The sequence below is a fragment of the Rana temporaria genome, chromosome 3 (assembly GCF_905171775.1).
Source record: "Rana temporaria chromosome 3, aRanTem1.1, whole genome shotgun sequence".
In the NCBI taxonomy this organism is placed as follows: domain Eukaryota; kingdom Metazoa; phylum Chordata; class Amphibia; order Anura; family Ranidae; genus Rana; species Rana temporaria.
In genome coordinates this window covers 13,979,189-13,999,866 of record NC_053491.1, presented here as the reverse complement: position 1 = coordinate 13,999,866, position 20,678 = coordinate 13,979,189, and the positions used below count along the sequence as shown (strand labels likewise).

The 20,678-nt window shown below is 44.0% G+C and overlaps 1 protein-coding gene across 2 annotated transcripts in view; it reads left to right on the top strand.

The window, feature by feature from the left end:
* The window catches only part of SLC24A1 (solute carrier family 24 member 1), a 144,216-nt gene extending 125,624 nt beyond the window's left edge, over nt 1-18,592 (top strand). For both annotated transcript variants that reach the window (XM_040342275.1, XM_040342274.1), the window contains 2 exons: nt 5,388-5,554; nt 18,016-18,592. In XM_040342275.1, the coding sequence (XP_040198209.1) occupies nt 5,388-5,554; nt 18,016-18,265 (417 nt within the window). In that variant the 3' untranslated portion in view covers nt 18,266-18,592. The remainder of the gene's footprint in view (nt 1-5,387; nt 5,555-18,015) is intronic.
* The last annotated feature ends 2,086 nt before the right edge of the window (nt 18,593-20,678 follow it).

Here is a 20,678-nt window from a genome sequence, read left to right as displayed (position 1 = left end):
CCTCAAGCACTTGCTCCGTAGTTTGCGGAGGCGTAGTGTAAAAGGCCCGGCGTATCCCCGCGTATTTCAAAGGGTGCGGCTTATATGTAAATTAAGCGCGCCCCCGTTCCGATCGAACTGCGCATGCGCCGGGCTAAAAATAGCCCAGTGCGCATGCTCCAGTTCTCGGCGGAAAACGTCAATGACGCCGACGTGTATTCAAGAACGACTTAGGAAAACGACGTACTTAACATGGCATACGTCGGACTGGCGTAAGGTTACCCCTCATATAGCAGGGGTAACCTTACGCTTACGCAAACGACGTAAGCGACGGTTACGCGACACGATTTCGTACGGGAATTGGCATATCAGGCTCATTTGCATAAACAAATGAGACCTGAACGTAAACACCACCTAGCGGCCGGCGGAGAATTACATTTAAGATCCGACAGTGTAAGTGACTTACACATGTCGGATCTTCAGCGTATCTATGCGAAAATGATTCTAGGAATCACTCGCATAGATACGCGGGTCAAAAAAGAGAGATATGACGGAATTTTTCTGAGATACTCCGTCGTAACTCTTCTGAGAATATGGCCCAAAGTGTACAAAAATAGAATACAGTTTTACACAGAATTTACTAATTTCCTTTATCTCATCTCTGCCCAAAAAAAAAAAAACGTACTCATGGTGGCCATACACACATTTATAAATGATCAATCTCTCTTCTCTGATTAATAGTCAACAGCCTCTTCCTGTGGTGGTCAGCTTGCATAATATAGGGAGCCTCAAGTGCTGCATGTTCAATTCAATGAAAATTCATTAGAGACGGCACACACATAAACAGGTTATAGTCAAAGGCCATGGGCATGATATAAGAGATGGTCAGAGACTGCAGACATTATAAAAGAGACATCAAAGACTGCAGACATGATACAAGAAATGGTCAGACACTGCAGACATAATTCAAGAGATGGCCAGAGACTGCAGACATGATACAAGAGATGGCCAGAGACTGCAGACGTGATACAAGAGATGGTCAGAGACTGTAGACGAGATACAAGAGATGGTCAGAGACTGCAGATAAAATACAAGAGATAGTCAGAGACACTAGACATGATACAAGAGATGGTCAGAGACTGCAGACATGATACAAGAGATGGTCAGAGACTGCAGATGTGATACAAGAGATGGTCAGAGACTGCGGACAAAATACAAGAGATGGACAGAGACACTAGACATGATACAAGAGATGGTCAGAGACTGCAGACATGATACAAGAGATGGTCAGAGGCTGCAGACATGATACAAGAGATGGTCAGAGGCTGCAGACATGATACAAGAGATGGTCAGAGGCTGCAGACATCATACAAGAGATGGTCAGAGGCTGCAGACATCATACAAGAGATGGTCAGAGGCTGCAGACATCATACAAGAGATGGTCAGAAACTGCAGATGTGATACAAGAGACGGTCAGGCCTCGTACACACGACGGTACATATCCGATGAAAACGGTCCGCGGACCGTTTTCATCAGACATGTCCGCTGGTGGATTTTGGTCTGATGGCTGTACACACCATCAGACCAAATTTCCCGCGGACAGCAAACGCAGTGACGTGGCCACGCCGTCGCCGCGACGATGACGCGGCGACGTGCGCGACCCTGGAAGGTCAATGCTTCCACGCATGCGTCGAATCACTTTGACGCATGCGAGGGCTTTCGGCCGAGCGGACATGTCCGGTGAGTCGTACAGATGACCGAACATGTCCGACGGACAGGCTTCCAGCGGACATGTTTCTTAGCTGGAAACCTGTCCGATCCGCCGGAAAATTGTCCGGTCGGCTGTACAGACGACCGAACATGTCTGCTGAAACTGGTCCGCAGACCAGTTTCAGCAGACATGTTCGGTCGTGTGTACGAGGCCTCAGAGACTGCGGACAAAATACAGGCAGTGCAGAATTATTAGGCAAAATGAGTATTTGACCACATCATCCTCTTATGCATGTTGTCTCACTCCAAGCTGTATAGGCTCGAAAGCCTACTACCAATTAAGCATATTAGGTGATGTGCATCTATGTAATGAGAAGGTGTGTGGTCTAATGACATCAACACCCTATATCAGGTGTGCATAATTATTAGTCAACTTCCTTTCCTTTGGCAAAATGGGTCAAAAGAAGGACTTGACAGGCTCAGAAAAGTCAAAAATAGTGAGATATCTTGCAGAGGGATGCAGCACTCTTAAAATTGCAAAGCTTCTGAAGCGTGATCATCGAACAATCAAGCGTTTCATTCAAAATAGTCAACAGGGTCGCAAGAAGCGTGTGGAAAAACGAAGGCGCAAAATAACTGCCCATGAACTGAGAAAAGTCAAGCGTGCAGCTGCCAAGATGCCACTTGCCACCAGTTTGGCCATATTTCAGAGCTGCAACATCACTGGAGTGCCCAAAAGCACAAGGTGTGCAATACTCAGAGACATGGCCAAGGTAAGAAAGGCTGAAAGATGACCACCACTGAACAAGACACACAAGCTGAAACGTCAAGACTGGGCCAAGAAATATCTCAAGACTGATTTCTCTAAGGTTTTATGGACTGATGAAATGAGAGTGAGTCTTGATGGGCCAGATGGATGGGCCCGTGGCTGGATTGGTAAAGGGCAGGAGAGCTCCAGTCCGACTCAGACGCCAGCAAGGTGGAGGTGGAGTACTGGTTTGGGCTGGTATCATCAAAGATGAGCTTGTGGGGCCTTTTCGGGTTGAGGATGGAGTCAAGCTCAACTCCCAGTCCTACTGCCAGTTTCTGGAAGACACCTTCTTCAAGCAGTGGTACAGGAAGAAGTCTGCATCCTTCAAGAAAAACATGATTTTCATGCAGGACAATGCACCATCACACGCGTCCAAGTACTCCACAGCGTGGCTGGCAAGAAAGGGTATAAAAGAAGAAAAACTAATGACATGGCCTCCTTGTTCACCTGATCTGAACCCCATTGAGAACCTGTGGTCCATCATCAAATGTGAGATTTACAAGGAGGGAAAACAGTACACCTCTCTGAACAGTGTCTGGGAGGCTGTGGTTGCTGCTGCACGCAATGTTGATGGTGAACAAATCAAAACACTGAGGCCTCGTACACACGACAGAGTTTCTCGGCAGAATTCACCGAGAAACTCGGTCAAAACCCGGATTCTGCCGAGAAACTCTGTCGTCTGTACAGTTTTGGCTCGATGGAGCCGCCGAGGAACTCGACGAGAAAATAGAGAACATGTTCTCTATTTTCTCGTTGTCCTCGTTGTTCTATAGGAGAAGGCGGCCCGCCGAGCTCCTCGGCGGCTTCATCCCAAAACTCGACGAGGAACTCGACGTGCCAAGCACGTCGAGTTCCTCTGTCGTGTGTACGGGGCCTCACAGAATCCATGGATGGCAGGCTTTTGAGTGTCCTTGCAAAGAAAGGTGGCTATATTGGTCACTGATTTGTTTTTGTTTTGTTTTTGAATGTCAGAAATGTATATTTGTGAATGTTGAGATGTTATATTGGTTTCACTGGTAAAAATAAATAATTGAAATGGGTATATATATATTTTTTGTTAAGTTGCCTAATAATTCTGCACAGTAATAGTCACCTGCACACACAGATATCCCCCTAAAATAGCTAAAACTAAAAACAAACTAAAAACTACTTCCAAAAATATTCAGCTTTGATATTAATGAGTTTTTTGGGTTCATTGAGAACATGGTTGTTGTTCAATAATAAAATTAATCCTCAAAAATACAACTTGCCTAATAATTCTGCACTCTCTGTACAAGAGATGGTCAGAGACACTAGACATGATACAAGAGATGGTCAGAGACACTAGACATGATACAAGAGATGGTCAGAGACACTGGACATGATACAAGAGATGGTCAGAGACACTAGACATGATACAAGAGATGGTCAGAGACTGAGGACATCATTCAAGAGATGATCAGAGACTGAGGACATCATTCAAGAGATGGTCAGAGACTGAGGACATCATTCAAGAGATGATCAGAGACTGAGGACATCATTCAAGAGATGGTCAGAGACTGAGGACATCATTCAAGAGATGATCAGAGACTGAGGACATGCTATAGGAGTTGTTGGAGACTGGGAACATGCCTCAGGAGCACAGCTGTTGACCAGAGAAATATTACATGAAACTGGTAGAAATCACTGCTATAACAGGGCAATAGAGAAACACAGGTGTCTGCAGGGGTCACGAGGGCCGCACAAAAGGTGCTAAAGGTCCGGATGCACCGTATGCAGGGATTTTTTTCAGGGGGAACTTGGGGGAACTCAGTTCCACCACCTTTGGCTCAGACCCTTTGGTGCCTGCTCACCACAATCACTTGTAAACACAAAAGTCTGGTTTCTGTGTTTACAGGTGACAGCTTTGTAACCCCCTGAACTCTGCACTCTGTATGTAATGCAATTCTGGTATTTAATGCCCCTTTAAGACCCTTCTACTGTTTGTGAAATCTGAACGGGTCGTGGTTGAGTTCCTGCACCTATTTTCTGAGAAAAAAGCTCTGACCGTATGCCACACACAGAGAAACAAATTTGGACTGATAGTTAAGAGATAATTCATCAAACACATAATATTTTTCCATCATGCAATCTCATAATCGGAGAAATCGTAAAATGATAATATTCATGAACAAAGCGTCTCATTGCTGCCAATCAATGCAAAACAACTGATAATATCTGGCCCTGGCCGATCGACTCAGTTTGATTGAATTCGAGTCTAAATCAACAGAGAGGGAAGTTATGACTATCCAGTCGCTTGCAGATGTTTTGATTAAATTGAATATCAATTAGATAAAAAAAAATTGTAGTGTGTATGACCACTATAACGCTTCTTTCACACTAGTGGCAGAGTTTACCTTCACTCCCTGAAAAGCCGGGTGCCGGTCCAGGGTTGTGGGTGGATTCCGACCATATTGTCGCGATCTTGCCTGAGCCTGGACCGGCTCTGTGACGTCAGCGGTCTTCAGCCCCCCCCCCCCCCCAGAACGAACTGTACTCCTTTGAAGTACAGCCAAAACAAGCGTTGGTTGTACTTTTCCTTTAATTGGTAGCTATGTTACGAAGAAAAAGAAAGTTTTGCCTTTAGTTTGAATGACCCTCCCTCTAGTCGTATTGTGCTTTCTATTCACGCTGAACTCCTGGCAGGATGCACCCAGGGATTCCAAAAGGGTCCTGTGCTTGTTTGGGTCCGGTTCCAGTGGCATCACTGGGGGGGAGGGCAGAGGGGGCCATGTCCTAAATGCCGGAGTCGCATGTACCAGGCTAAACTCCCAGCATGCATCGCTCTGTTATCATATAGGGGGAAAATGTTTTTTAAGAGCTGAATAACCTTGCTGATATATCTGTGTTCTGTGTATCTTTTGACCAGGTGGGGGAAACCATTGGCATTTCGGAAGAGATTATGGGGCTTACCATACTTGCCGCCGGCACATCAATCCCGGATCTGATCACTAGTGTCATAGTGGCAAGGAAGGGCCTAGGAGACATGGCCGTGTCCAGCTCTGTGGGCAGCAACATATTTGATATCACTGTAGGGTGAGTATATAGAATGGAAGTCTACATGGCCCCAGGGCCGACATCAGGGGGGTACAAGCAGTACAACTGTAAGGGGCCCGGAGGTCCCCAGATGGCAACCCTGCTTTTTTCTATTTTTATAAAAAAAAACTTTATTTAATTTTATTTATATTTTAATTTTTTATTTAATTTTTTGTTTTTATTAAAGGGCCCATAGGTCCACAGGGCCCCGGATGGCAACCCCCCCTTTTTTTTCTTTCATTTTTTTATTTATTTATTTTTTTTCAATTTTTATTAAAGGGCCTGGAGGTCCCCAGGGCCCCGGATGGCTACCATCCTTTTTTTTTAATATATATTATTATTTTTTTTTATTTTTTTTGCAAGAGGCCCAGAGGTTCCCCAGGGCAATCCCCCCAATTCGTGGCACCCCCTGCTTCTCAATTCATGCCCCCTTCTCAATTAGCAGCGGCACCCCTGCTTCTCAATTCGTGGGGGCCTATGCCTGAAGCTGTGTAAGGGGTCCCATAATTCCTGATGGCAGCCCTGCATGGCCCAGTACTCCCAGTTCCCTGGTGTAATTAGGTAGCAATAGTGCCATGGACATTTGTATCATCATTGCTGCCCAACTAGGGTGACCACGTGTCCCGGATTGCCCGCATTTTGCAGGTCTGTCCCGGGCACATTCATTCCAGGACAATACAGTGTCCCGGAATGAAACCGACACAGCCACCCCCCGGGCCAATCTGATGCCCCCAAAAAAGACCGCCAAATCACCACTTTACTCACTGACAGTACTTATCCTGGCCGGGAATGCCTGGAGGAGCACAATCCCCGCCCCCTGATTGTGATTGGAGAAATCATAAATCCCGCCTCTTGTGTCCAATCACTGCTGATTTTTGGGAAGGGAGGGTGTCCCCGAATGGTAGTTTGGAAATATGGTCACCCTATGCCCAACTCCATATTTTATTCTACTTTCTGTGTCAACACTATAGGTACAATGGGGTTGATTTACTAAAGTTAATGATTTGCATGTGATTGGGTATTATATGCAAAGTTAAATTTCACCACACTTACCAAGTTAAGTGCAAACTCTCCTTGGCAAAGGGAACAGCCTATTAGTGAATCCTCCCTGATGTGAGAGCTAGCTCTTCATCCTAGTTCACTGCCTGTTTCCCCTTTAATGACCTTCCAGCCGAAATTCACATAGGCCTCATTTACGCTTGTTATTTAGAGGGAGGGGTGGTTAAAAAAAAAAAAAAAAAGCATCATCGTGGCCACCACCACCAGCTAATTAATGGATTCATGCTGTGTATGCCCAACTCTGACCCCACCGCCTTGTCTGTTCACTGGTGTGACTAATCCAGTTTTGGTGATCCTGTGCCCACAGTACCCTCAGCTGGTACCAGGGGGCTCCTATGGTTTGCTGTTGCTTGTGGCTAGTTTTGCACCAATACCAGTATCAGTGCCAATACTGAACATTTGCACGAGTACTTGTACTTGTGCAAATGCTCTGATGCTTCACCCGATACCAGGGCTGTCTTTTTTTTTTTTTTAACATTAAAGTTTTTTTTTTTATTAAGAAAAAGATAAATCAAAATGCAAAATACAGCCATTGTATATGAGTACCGCACATTAACACATAATCAGAACAGATCAATACATACTCAAAAAAAAATGAGGAACTTTTATATCAAAAGAAAGCAGAGGGAAACATCACAATCTAGGATATTACCCAATACTAGCTATAACTAGGGAAAAAAAAAAAAAAAAAAACGGAGGGAGGAAAGAAAAAATAAGAAAAAAATGTGTTTGTTTTGGACAAAATACTCCATTCCTCTGAGGAAGGCACGGAGAACAATAAACAATAAAAGAGTATCTCAAATACAGGCACCGACACGCACCCAAAAAAAGCACTGTAATAGATAAACTATCTAGAATCTCAACATATCAAGGTGCTTGAAAGAGAGAAGATCAAAGCCAGAACATCAATCTATCCCAAATCTAGTTGTGAGTACTGATCAGAATGCCTAAATGCCACCCAAGGTGACCATATCTGATTGAATTTATTCGATGATTCCCTGGCCATGGCTACTGTTTCCTCCATTTGGTAAATGTTCCCTATGGAACTAAGCCATTCCGGGATAGAAGGAATGTCCTTCGATTTCCAGTGCCTGGGAATCAAGACTTTCGCTGCATTCAGCAAATGTCGCGTCAATGATTTTTTATAATGCTGCATAGAGCAATCCGCGATATGAAGTAGGCAACATGCAGGTGTAAGAGAGATTGTGGTACCTGTAATGACTTTGATCAATTCACATATCTTATCCCAAAAGGGTCTCAGACGAGGACACTCCCACCAAATATGGACTATGGTCCCCTTGGCTTGTTCACATCTCCAGCATAAATCTGAGGTCAACGGATACCATTTTTTGATTTTATCCGGAGTGGCATACCATTGTGTTAAAAGCTTATAAGACATTTCCTGCAATCTCGTACCAATAGAACACTTATGAGCAAAGATACTGGCCCGTTTCCATTGCTTATCAGTAAAGCTTATTTTAATCGCCTTTTCCCACTGTGCTCGTATTCCAGACTCTATCCCCCCCCTATCGCGTTGAAGCCAAGAGTACATGAGAGAAGTGGATCTGAAAACCGGTGCTCCAGCCATGCACACTTGTTCAAAGGGAGTCAATGGTCTAAAAAAATGTTTTTTAGTCTGGGAAACCTGTATATAATTATGCAGCTGGCGGTATGTCCAAAATGAAAGAGGGCTCTGGGTGTTAAATTCTCGTTTTAGAGAGTCAAAAGATTTTAGGGTATTAGCCTCTACACAGTGTGTCATTAAAAGGGGCGTCAATTGGTCCGTAGGTGCATGGTAATGCAAATTCATCCCGGGCATAAAGTCTGGGTTGCATGTAATAGGAGTAAGCGGGCCGGGGGATGAGGACAATTTATGATGATCCGTCATCGCGTGAAACACCTTAAGCGTGGTCCCCAGCAAAGGGTGCTGCTGCAAACTCTGCGGTAATTTCCGCCATGGAATCCAAGGAAGGAATCTAAGGTGGAGTGGAGAGAATGATTCCTCTAGTGCGACCCAATCCTTATGTTCCCTGTGACAGTTCCAGTCCAAGATTCTGGCTAAATGTATCCCAATATGGTAAAGTTTAAAATCGGGCACGCCCATACCCCCCTCCTCCTTAGGTTTTATAAGCGTGTCAAATCTTATCCTGGGTTTTTGTCCCTTCCAGATAAAAATGCGTAAAATTGCCTGAAGACGTTTGAAAAAAGGACCTGGAAGTGGGATGGGTAAAGTGTGAAAATAATATAGAATTCTGGGTAGAACTGCCATCTTCAAGATGGCCGCTCTACCAAACCAAGAAAAGGGTCTAGATGTCCAGCCTTTAAGATCTGCTTCGATTTTGTTTAGCAAAGGGATGAAGTTAATATTATAGATAGCCCCAAAGTTGGCCGCGAGTTTGATTCCTAAATAAGTGATAGATGACGTTACCCACTTAAATGAACACAAAGCACGTACCCTCTCTAGGGAGTTAGATGGCAATGTAAGATTCAGAGCTTCTGACTTTGAATAATTAATTTTCATATTTGAGATATAGCTAAAAATTTTAAAGGCTTTAGTGAGATTCGGAATTGATATATGAGGTTGTGTTAAAAAAAATAAAAGGTCATCCGCGTATGCTGCTATTTTAAAGTCACGTTGGCCTATCTGGAAGCCTTGTACATCAGAATTTGTGTTAACTGAGCGAATAAAAGGTTCTAAAGATAAGATAAATAGAAGGGGCGAGAGAGGGCATCCCTGCCTTGTGCCATTATTGATATCCACTGGTTCTGAAAGAGAGCCGTTAATTTTAAGCTGTGCCCGTGGTTTATGATATAGGGCAGATATCCACGCCATCATATGTGGTCCCAACCCTATATGTCTGCAAGTAGCAAACAAATAGTCCCACGCAACACGGTCGAAGGCCTTCTCCGCGTCAGTAGACAGGAGAAGGCCCTCGATTCCCCGGGAGTGTGCATTATGCACCAGATTAAGAGCTTTTATGACATTGTCCCGGGCTTCCCTCCCCAGCATAAACCCCACTTGTTCTGGTCCTATGAGTCTTGGTAGAAAAGATGTCAATCTGGAAGCCAATAATTTCGCCAGTATTTTTAGATCCAAATTCAGCAATGAGATTGGCCTATAGCTTGTACACTCGGTGGGGTCCTTAGCTGGTTTGGGGATCAAGGTTACGTAAGCCGTCGTAAAAGAGCTCGAAGCCGATGGTGACGTTCGCAAGTATTCAAGTGCCCGAAGTAAGGGAGCTTTCAAGATATCTATAAAAGTTTTATAGTAATGGGCCGTAAACCCATCCGGGCCTGGACTCTTGCCCGGTTTTAAAGTCTTTATTGCCGCAAGGAGTTCTTCCTCTGAAATCGGTGATTCCAAAGATTCACTCTCAGACGACGATAAGCTGGGCATACCACTCTTCATGATATATTCCCGCAAAACGGATTCTCTATTTCCCTGAAGCTCCGGGGGTTTATGTGCCAAAGGAAGGTTATAAAGCTTGGAATAAAAAGCGTGAAACTGTGATGCAATCTGGTCCGTTTTTTGTATAAGTTGGCCATTAGAAGTTTTGATAGAAAGAATAGAATGAGCATGAGAAATTGTTTTAAGGGCTTTTGCCAGAAATTTGCCACATTTATCCCCATGTTCATAATAGAAGCCTTTCTTGAAATAGAGAATACGTTTTGCTTTAAGATTAAGTAGGGAGTTAAGTTTTTCCCGCGTCTTGTAAAGTTCCGTTAAGATGGCCTCCATATGTGACTGTTTATGTTGGCTTTCTAACAACGCTATTTTCTTTGCCAATGCCAAGGTAACTTTCTCAGCTTCTTTTTTCTTAAAGGAGCCCAGACGGATCAGTTCGCCACGTAGGACACACTTGTGGGCCTCCCAAATCGTCAGGGGTGACATATCCTCTGTATCATTAAGCTGAAAATATTGTTTAAGCACCTCTAGAACTTGTTGGCAGGTGGAGGGGTCAGTCAGTAATGTAGAGTTCAGCCGCCAGCTGCATGGTCTCAGGGGCCTGTCTGATTGTGAAAGAGTGATCGATACCGGACAATGATCCGAAACTGATTGTATGCCTATATTGGCAGCCTGGAGCAAAGGTAGGTCGCGCTGTGAGATAAATACATAATCAATACGAGAATGCTTTTTATGCAAAGGAGAATAATACGTAAAATCTCTGCCCATCGGATATACCAAGCGCCAAACGTCCACCAAGCCCAAAGAATTCAGCTGGGATTTAATTTTCTGTATAATGGAGTATGAGATACTAGACCTACCATTGGAGGTATCCTGTAAAGGTGACAGAGGAATATTAAAGTCCCCACCCAGGATAATACAGCCAGTAGCAAAGCCCTTTAATTCGTCTATAAAATGACGACAGAATGCAAGATGGCCTGAGTTTGGAAAATACACATTTGCCAATGTGACCTCTCTACTATGCCACATTCCCTTAAGGAATAGATAACGTCCCTTGGGGTCCGTGTATTGCTGGAACACTTTAAAGTTTGCATGTTTGTGCAACAAAATAGACACACCCTTGGACTTATATTCAGGGTTTGGTGCATGGTACACCTCTGGGAAGTGTCTGTCAAATAATCTAGGTACAGACGAGGATTTAAAATGGGTCTCTTGAATAAACACAAAAGCAGGTTGAACCTTTTTCAGTTCTCTTAAGAGGGTTACCCTCTTCTCTGGAACGTTAAGACCCCTTAAGTTATGAGAAATCAGGGTAGGGTGTCTTCCTAGCGAGGAATAAGCCATTTTAGTCCAACAACACACAAACAAAAACCAAAAATAAAAAATAAAATAAAAAAAAAAGTCTCCTGAATAAACAGGCTAGATATAAACAAAAAAAACGATCTAGCACTCCTCTGCCGCTGCAGAGGGGCTCCGGAAAAATTGTGTCTAGCCAGGGGTACGCGGGCAGAAGGAAAAAAGCTCCGTGGAACACCCGGGGTAGACACAGAATAGGGTACGTGGGAGAAACCCGTGAAATGGTCAATAACAAAATTTATTTTTAGATCAAAGTAACAGAAAAACAACTACTCCCACCCGCAGCCTACAAGAAGCATATTATAATAAGAAAGGGCAAAACATACCCAAAAAAACAAAAAAAACAAACAAACACTGACCCATATAAAAATAGCAACATACATAAATCCATAGGAATAACTCCGTCACCAGTTAAACAACCAAAAAAAAAAAAAAGCAAACAAACCCCATCCAATATAACTGCAGCAAACCTTCATTCCATACGCAGTAGATGGGGATGGTCCATACAGAGAGCCACATTTATTCAATTGCCAATTTGTATACATATGTATATGTACATATACATACACACACATATACATAAAAAAACAACAAAGGTGGCGGTTGCCAAAAAAAAAAAAAAAAAAAAAAATTGTCTTTCTCTTTCTTCTCTTTATCTTTTCTTTCCCCTTTTCCTTATTCAAGTGTATTCTCTAGCCCTCGTATTCCTGGTCATCTGGGAAGATCTTTCGGGGTCCACACCCTGTTGTTTTTGATGTTTCCCCTTCTTTGGTATTTGCTTAGTCAAAGTTGGTTGGTGTGAAGCTAGTGGACTAAGGCTAGGGCTAGGGTGGTCCGCAAGGAACCTAAATTCCCTATACCAATCAGGTAACTCCACCAACGGTAAGTGGAGAGCTTCACAAAATGACGGTAAGTCATCCGGGGTCTTAAGAGTATGTGGAACTCCTTCCAGAGTGACGGAGAGAGCAAAAGGGAACTTCCATCGATAAGTGAGATTATGTTCTATAAGTACTTCAAGTAAAGGGCGGAAAGCCCTACGATTACCTAAGGTAATAGGGGAGAGATCTTGGTATAAGGAGATCTTTTGGTCACAAAAAATAATCGACTCATTTTGACGGGCATGTGCCAGAATGTCCTCTTTAAGCTTATAATTCGGAATACAGCAAATAATGTCCCTGGGTGGTGCTAGTTCGCTCGGACGTGGGCGGAGTGCCCGATGGGCTCTGTCAAAATCAATCAAAGTATCCGCTGGTTTCTGCAATAAATTATTGAAAATAGAGGACAAGGTGGGGACAATTTGCTCAGGTATGACTGATTCGGGTACCCCCCCTCACCCTGATGTTATGTCTCCTCCCCCTATTTTCCAAATCTTCTAGGTGACGGTTTACGGCAATTAATTGTGCAGTGTGTGCATTCGAAACCGACTCTAATCTGGAAATTGCAGTGTCTCTTTTTTTACCTAGACGTTCAGCAGTGTGAGCCATTTCATTCAGTACCAGCATATCAGTTTTCAGCTCTGTGATAGCAGAGGCTAAAGTATGCTTAATATCATCCACAAAAACTGCCATATCAGCATAGGTTAGTAAATGGTCAGCGGAGGTGCAATGTCTCACCGTGTCCTCCAGAGGTGCTTGCGAGTCCTCACCGTCCTCATGTTCCTGCTCAAGATCATCCGGCGTCATCTTGGGGATATCTGTGCCATCTGAAGTGCCTGGGATGTCTGAGATTCCTGAAATGCTTACCAGGGCTGTCTTAATGCATGGGCACCCCTGGGCACTGCCCAGGGGCCCAAGGTGCATGGGGGCCCATGATAATCTTGCATTACATCATACTTGCCAACTGACCTGGATTTGCTAGGACAGTCACACTTACTAAGCCTGGGATGACTGTGTCCCAGAACCTGTACCGTGCCCTCCTGCCTCCCCCATACTGTGTTCTTTGCGTTGTCTAGTCTTTGCTTTATGACATTTTTTTTTATTGTTTAAAATCGATTTTATTGAAAGTACTAATAAATATATGCTTAATTCTATTAACTATTTATACTTTGGTGTGTAAATTGGGGCAAGCTCGTAGGGGGCCCCAGTGCATTACTTTGCCCAGGGGCCCATGATGCTATTAAGACGGCCCTGCCCGATACCTCCAGGAACAAAGAGGCGTCACTCCTGGAAGATAATGGGCGGAGAAAAGACAGAGGGAGTCAACAAAAACGCTGGCAGGGTTGTGGGGCGCGGCCACTATGTTCCCAAGGCAATTGCCGGGTTTTCAGATTCGGTAACGGAAGTGACGTTTTTGTCAGAACATCGGGACACTCATCTTGGTACACACTGCACTCAGCTTGCAGTCAGAAGGCGGCTGCAGGGTGTACCAAGATGGGCATTGCGGTGTTCTGACAAAAGGTCACTTCCGTTACTGAATCCGACGGGTCGCCAATTTTGACAGAACACCCGACATTTGTCTTGGAAAAGCAAAACAAAACAACCTAAATACTAATATTGTTAATTATTTAAAGTTGCAGTTGGGACAATCTGTGCCCAATGCCCATAAGTATTGATCATGCCAATTGCCAATCAGTGTTGCCTATCAGTGGCGCCCATCAGTACCACCTATCATTGCCCATCAGTGCCACATATCAGTGCCGCTATGAGCGCCCATCAGTCATTACCACCTATCAGTGCTCATCAGTGCCGCTATGAGCGCCCATCAGTCATTACCACCTATCAGTGCTACATATCAGTGCAACATATATCAGTTCAGTGCTGCATATTAGTGCCACCTATGAGTGCCCATCAGTCAGTACCACCTATCAGTGCTGCCTATGAGTGCCCATTAGTCAGCACCACCTATCAGTGCTGCATATCAGTGCCACATATCAGTTCAGTAGCCATCAGTGCTGCATATTAGTGCCCCCTCATCAGCGCCACCTATCCGTACCCATCAGTGCCTCCCCATAAGTGCCACCTATCAGTGCTGCATAAGAAGGTATCATTAGTCTGTATTGTGCTTTGAAAACTGTCACATGACATTGAAAAAAGTATTAGTGATCAGTATTGGCGAGCACTTGAAAAAAGTATCAGTACTCGATCTTAAAAAAGTGGTATCAGTGCAACCCGACTTGTGGCCCTTAAGTTGTAAAGGTACAATTTTTTTCCCTAAATACCTTCCTTTACCTCAGTGCAGTCCTCCTTCACTTACCTCATCCTTCCATTTTGCTTTTAAAGCAGGAATTCACCCGAAATTTTTTTTTAACATTAGATTGAGGCTCATTTTGTGAAGGGGAATCGGGTGTTTTTTTTAAAAACGAAGCAGTACTTACCGTTTTAGAGAGCGATCTTCTCCGCCGCTTCTGGGTATGGGCTGCGGGACTGGGCGTTCCTATTTTGATTGACAGTCTCCCGACGGTTGCATCTATCGCGTCACGAGTAGCCGAAAGAAGCCGAACGTCGGTGCGGCTCTATACGGCGCCTGCGCACCGACATTCGGCTACTTTCGGAAAATCGTGACGCAATGTATGCGACCGTCGGAAGCCTGTCAATCAAATAGGAACGCCCAGTCCCGCAGCCCATACCCAGAAGCGGCGGAGAAGATCGCTCTCTAAAATGGTAAGTATGACTTTGATTTTAAAAAAAACTACCCAATTCCCCTTGACAAAACGAGCCTCAATCTAAGGTTAAAAATGAACTTTTCGGGTGAACCTCCACTTTAAATGTCCTTATTTCTTCTGAGAAATCCTCACTTCCTGTTCTTCTGTCTGTAACTCCACACAGTAATGCGAGGCTTTCTCCCTGGTGTGGAGTGTCGTGCTCGCCCCCTCCCTTGGACTACAGGGAGACCGAAAGTTTTGAAAAAACCAACACATTTTTCTTAGTTTCTGTGATAAAATTTTGCAAATGATAAATTTTTCTTCATAAATTTTGGCCACAATTTATACTGCTACATAATTTTGGTAATAATAACCCAAATTAGTGGATCTTATTTGGTCTGTGTGAAAGTTAGAGAGTCTACAAGCTATGGTGCAAATCATAAAAATTATTGCGACACGCACAAGCCAGGAAAGTACAACCCCCCCCCCCCCCCCAAATGACCCTTTTTTGAAAGTAGACAAGGTATTTAGTATGATGCATGGTGAGGTTTTTGATGTTGTAATTTTTTCCCACAATTCTTTGCAAAATGACATTTTATTTTTTTTCAACAAAATTGTTATTGTAATAGGTAATTTCTCTCACATGGCATGTGTATACCACAAATGACGCTCCAAAATACATTCTGCTACTCCTCCTGAGTATGGCGATACCACGTGTGGGACTTCTTCACAGCCTAGCCACATAGAGAGGCCCAACATGCAGGGAGCACTGATGACACGTGACACTGATGACAAATGGCACTGATTACGTGACACTGATGACAAATGGCACTGATTACATGACACTGGTGACAAATGGCACTGATGACAGATGGCACTGATTACGTGACACTGATGACAAATGGCACTGATTACATGACACTGATGACAGATGGCACTGATTACGTGACACTGATGACAAATGGCACTGATTACATGACACTGATGACAGATGGCACTGATTACGTGACACTGATGACAAATGGCACTGATTACGTGACACTGATGACAAATGGCACTGATGACAGATGGCACTGATTACATGACACTGATGACAGATGGCACGGATTACGTGACACTGATGACAAATGGCACTGATGACAGATGGCACTGATTACGTGACACTGATGACAGATGGCACTGATTATGTGACACTGATGACAGATGGCACTGATTACGTGACACTGATGACAAATGGCACTGATTACGTGACACTGATGACAAATGGCACTGATTATGTGACACTGATGACACTGATTACGTGACACTGACAAATGGCACTGATTACGTGACACTGATGACAAATGGCACTGATTACGTGTCACTGATGACAAATGGCACTGATTATGTGACACTGGTGACAGATGGCACCGATACGTGGCACTGGTGACACTGATATCAGATGGCATGTGGCACAGACAAATGGCATGTGGCACAGACAGATGGCACTGATGACACTGGCACGTGGCACTGGTGACACTGATAACAGATGGCACGTGGCACAGATAGATGGCACTGATGACAGGTGGCACTGATGGGTACTGTATTTATATTTTTTTTACTATTTGAACACACAAGCTGCAGCACAGAAGCTCTCCCTCCTCACACACGGTCTCTGTGTAAGGAGGGAGAGCCGGAAATGAGAGATGATCTCATGTAGTTACACTTGAGATCATCTCTCATTGGACATGAGAGTGCTAAATGACCACGGTGATTGGCCATTTAGCATGATCTGTGACTGGCTGCGTCTAAGGGACACGACCAACACAGATTTTCCCCAATGCACGCCCGCGGGCAGTGTGTGGGGACACCCTCCTGGCAATTGAGTGCTGCGCTGTAGCCGCCTTTCAACTATAGCGCAGGCACGAAGTGGTTGATCACCACTGGGTTTTTATTTTTTTGCTACATAAATGACAAAATACCATTTTATTTTATTAAAACACGTTTTCTTAGTTTCTGTTAGAAAATAAAGCAAACAAATAATTTTTCTTCATATATTTAGGACAAAATGTATTCTGCTATATTTCTTTAGTACAAATAACCCAAATCAGTGTATATTATTTAGTCTGTGAAAGTTATAGGGGGAGATTCAGATAGAGATACGATGGTGTATCTCCTGATACGCCGTCGTATCTCTGAGATCCGACGGTCGGATCTATGCGACTGATTCATAAGAATCAGTTACGCATAGATCTCCCTTAGATCCGACTGGTGTAAGTGACTTACACCGTCGGATCTTAGGCTGCAATCTCCCGCCGGCCGCTAGGTGGCGCTTCCATTTGTATACGCGACGAATATGCAAATGAGGAGATCCGCCGATTCAGAAACGAACGCCCGACCTTCACTTTTTTTTTACGTCGTTTGCGTTCGGCTTTTTCCGGCGGATAGTTACCCTTGCTATATGCGGCGTATGCTATGTTAAGTATGGCCATCGTTCCCGCGCCGAGTTTTGAATTTTTTACGTCGTTTGCGTAAGTCGGTCGCGAATACGGATGGACGTAATTTACGTTCCCGTCGAAACCAATGACGTCCTAGCGACGTCATTGGGAGCAATGCACGCCTGGAAAAATTCGCGGACGGCGCATGCGCAGTTAAATTGGCGCAGAGACGCGCCTGATTTAAATACTACACTCTCCCTAGCCACGGAATTTGAATTCAGCCGGGGGATTTACGATCCGCCGGCGCAAGTTTCGAGGTAAGTGCTCTCTGAATACTGCACTAGCCTCTCAAATTTGCGCCGGCGGATCGTAAATCAGATAGATTACGCGGATCTAAAGATCCGCTGATCTATCTGAATCTAGCCCATAGAGTCCACAATCTATTGTACATCTGTTTAAAAATGTATCAATCCTGATTGTACTGGCGGCCCATCTCATTTCATACCCAATGGGCTTTTGTACGTTGCTGGGAAATTCCAGTGGCAGAATAAAAATGTGATGGTTTGTTTTATGGCAATGCATACAGTTTATATTGTGAACCCATTACTAAACAAGGCTCCTTATGTCTCCTATTTGTTGGCAGGTTACCGGTCCCCTGGCTCCTCTTCTCCGTCTTTAACGGTTTCAGTCCTGTGGCGGTCAGCAGCAACGGCTTGTTCTGCGCCATCGTCCTCCTCTTCCTTATGCTCCTCTTTGTTATATTCTCTATCGCTACCTGCAAGTGGAGAATGAACAAGTTCCTGGGATTCACCATGTTCACGCTGTACTTTGTGTTCGTCATCGTCAGTGTGATGCTGGAGGACAGAATTATTATATGCCCTGTATCTATATAAGCCCAACCTAAGCACACCCAACCCCCGCCAAGCATAGGGCACCCACAAACTGTCGCTTCACCATCTACTCATAACATACATGGTGTGAACAGTCATAAATATATTTTCTTATTATTATTTTTTATATACTACCTAGTAGCCAGCAATGTAACCGAATCTTGAATATCAGCCTAGGAAATCCTTCCCTGACCTGTACACGGACTATGCAACCAAATGTTACATGCTCTTATATAACAATTAAGTCTACCCCCCACCATTAGACATGTCTGCCAAGAAATATGTGAACTCAGTTAATATTTTTAAACATAATAAATAAACTTAAAACATTTTGATGGTGGTTTTCTTTGATGAAGAGTATTATTGGTCAAGATGGAATCGTCCTACTGATTTTTTGATGAGAATAGGTTTTGCGAAAAAGTGATTTGTTTCAGGGAGTAGGATGTGTAGAGGAAAGGTCCTTCAGCCATGTGGAAAGATGAGCTTGGGCTTCCTATGAACTAATTTCTAACTCCTATCTCTCAAACCCAGACCTAATTCCTAACTCAGACACTGACCGCATCCCTAACCCAAACTCTGAACTCGTATACAACCCAACTCCTACTTCATCTCTAACCCAAACACGGACCTCATATCTAACCCAAACACCGACCTCATATCTAACCCAAACACCGACGTCATCCCTAACCCAAACACCGACCTCATATCTAACCCAAACACCGACCTCATATCTAACCCAAACACCGACCTCATATCTAACCCAAACTCAACTCCTACTTCATAACCCAAACACCGACCTCATATCTAACCCAAACACCGACCTCATATCTAACCCAAACACCGACCTCATATCTAACCCAAACACCGACCTCATATCTAACCCAAACACCGACGTCATCCCTAACCCAAACATCGACCTCATATCTAACCCAAACACCGACCTCAACCCTAAACCAAAACTCTGAACTTATATCTAACCCAACTCCTACATTTCTAACCCAAACACCGACCTCATATCTAACCCAAACACCGACCTCATATCTAACCCAAACACCGACCTCATATCTAACCCAAACTCAACTCCTACTTCATTTCTAACCCAAACACCGACCTCAATCCTAAACCAAAACTCTGAACTCATATCTAACCCAACTCCTACATTTCTAACCCAAACATCGACCTCATATGTAACCCAAACACCGACCTCAACCCGAAACCAAAACTCTGAACTCATATCTAACCAAACTCCTACTTCTTCATTGCTAACCCAAACACCGACCTCATATCTAACCCAAACACCGACCTCAACCCTAAACCAAAACTCATACCTAACCCAACTCCTACTTCTTCATTGCTAACCCAAACATCGACCTCATATCTAACCCAAACACCGACCTCAACCCTAAACCAAAACTCATACCTAACCCAACTCCTACTTCTTCATTGCTAACCCAAACATCGACCTCATATCTAACCCAAACACCGACCTCAACCCTAAACCAAAACTCTGAACTCATATCTAACCCAACTCCTACTTCTTCATTTCTAACCCAAACACCGACCTCAACCCTAAACCAAAAATCTGAACTTATATCTAACCCAACTCCTACATTTCTAACCCAAACACCGACCTCATATCTAACCCAAACACCGACCTCATATCTAACCCAAACACCGACCTTAACCCTAAACCAAAACTCTGAACTCATATCTAACCCAACTCCTACTTCTTCATTTCTAACCCAAAAACCGACCTCAACCCTAAACTAAAACTCTGAACTCGTATCTAACCCAACTCGTACGTCTTCATTGCTAACCCAAACACCGACCTCATATCTAACCCAAACACCCACCTCAACCCTTAACCAAAACTCTGAACTCATATCTAACCCAACTCCTACTTCTTCATTTATAACCCAAACACCAACCTTATCCCTAACCCAAACTCTGAACTCATCTCTAACCCAACTCCTACCTCATTTATAACCCAAACACCAACCTCATCATTAAACCAAACACTGACGTCATCTTTAACCCAAACTCCAAACTCATCTCTAACCCAACTCTGACCTCATCTTTAACCCAAAATCATCTCTGACCTCAACTCTGACATAACCCAAATCCTACCTCATCTCTAACCTGATCTCATCTCTAATCCAAATCCAAACTTATCTCTGACCCATCTCTAACCTTATCTCAAACCCCTCCTCTGACCTTATCTTTAACCCAAACGTCATCTCTAACCCAACTCTGACCTCATATTTAACCCAAGATCCAAACTCATCTCTGACCTGAACTCATCTCTAACCCAACTCTGACATAACCCAAATCCTAACTCATCTCTTACCCGATTTTATCTCTAAGCCAACTCTGACCTCATCTCTAACCAAACTTATCTCTAACTCAAACTCCGACC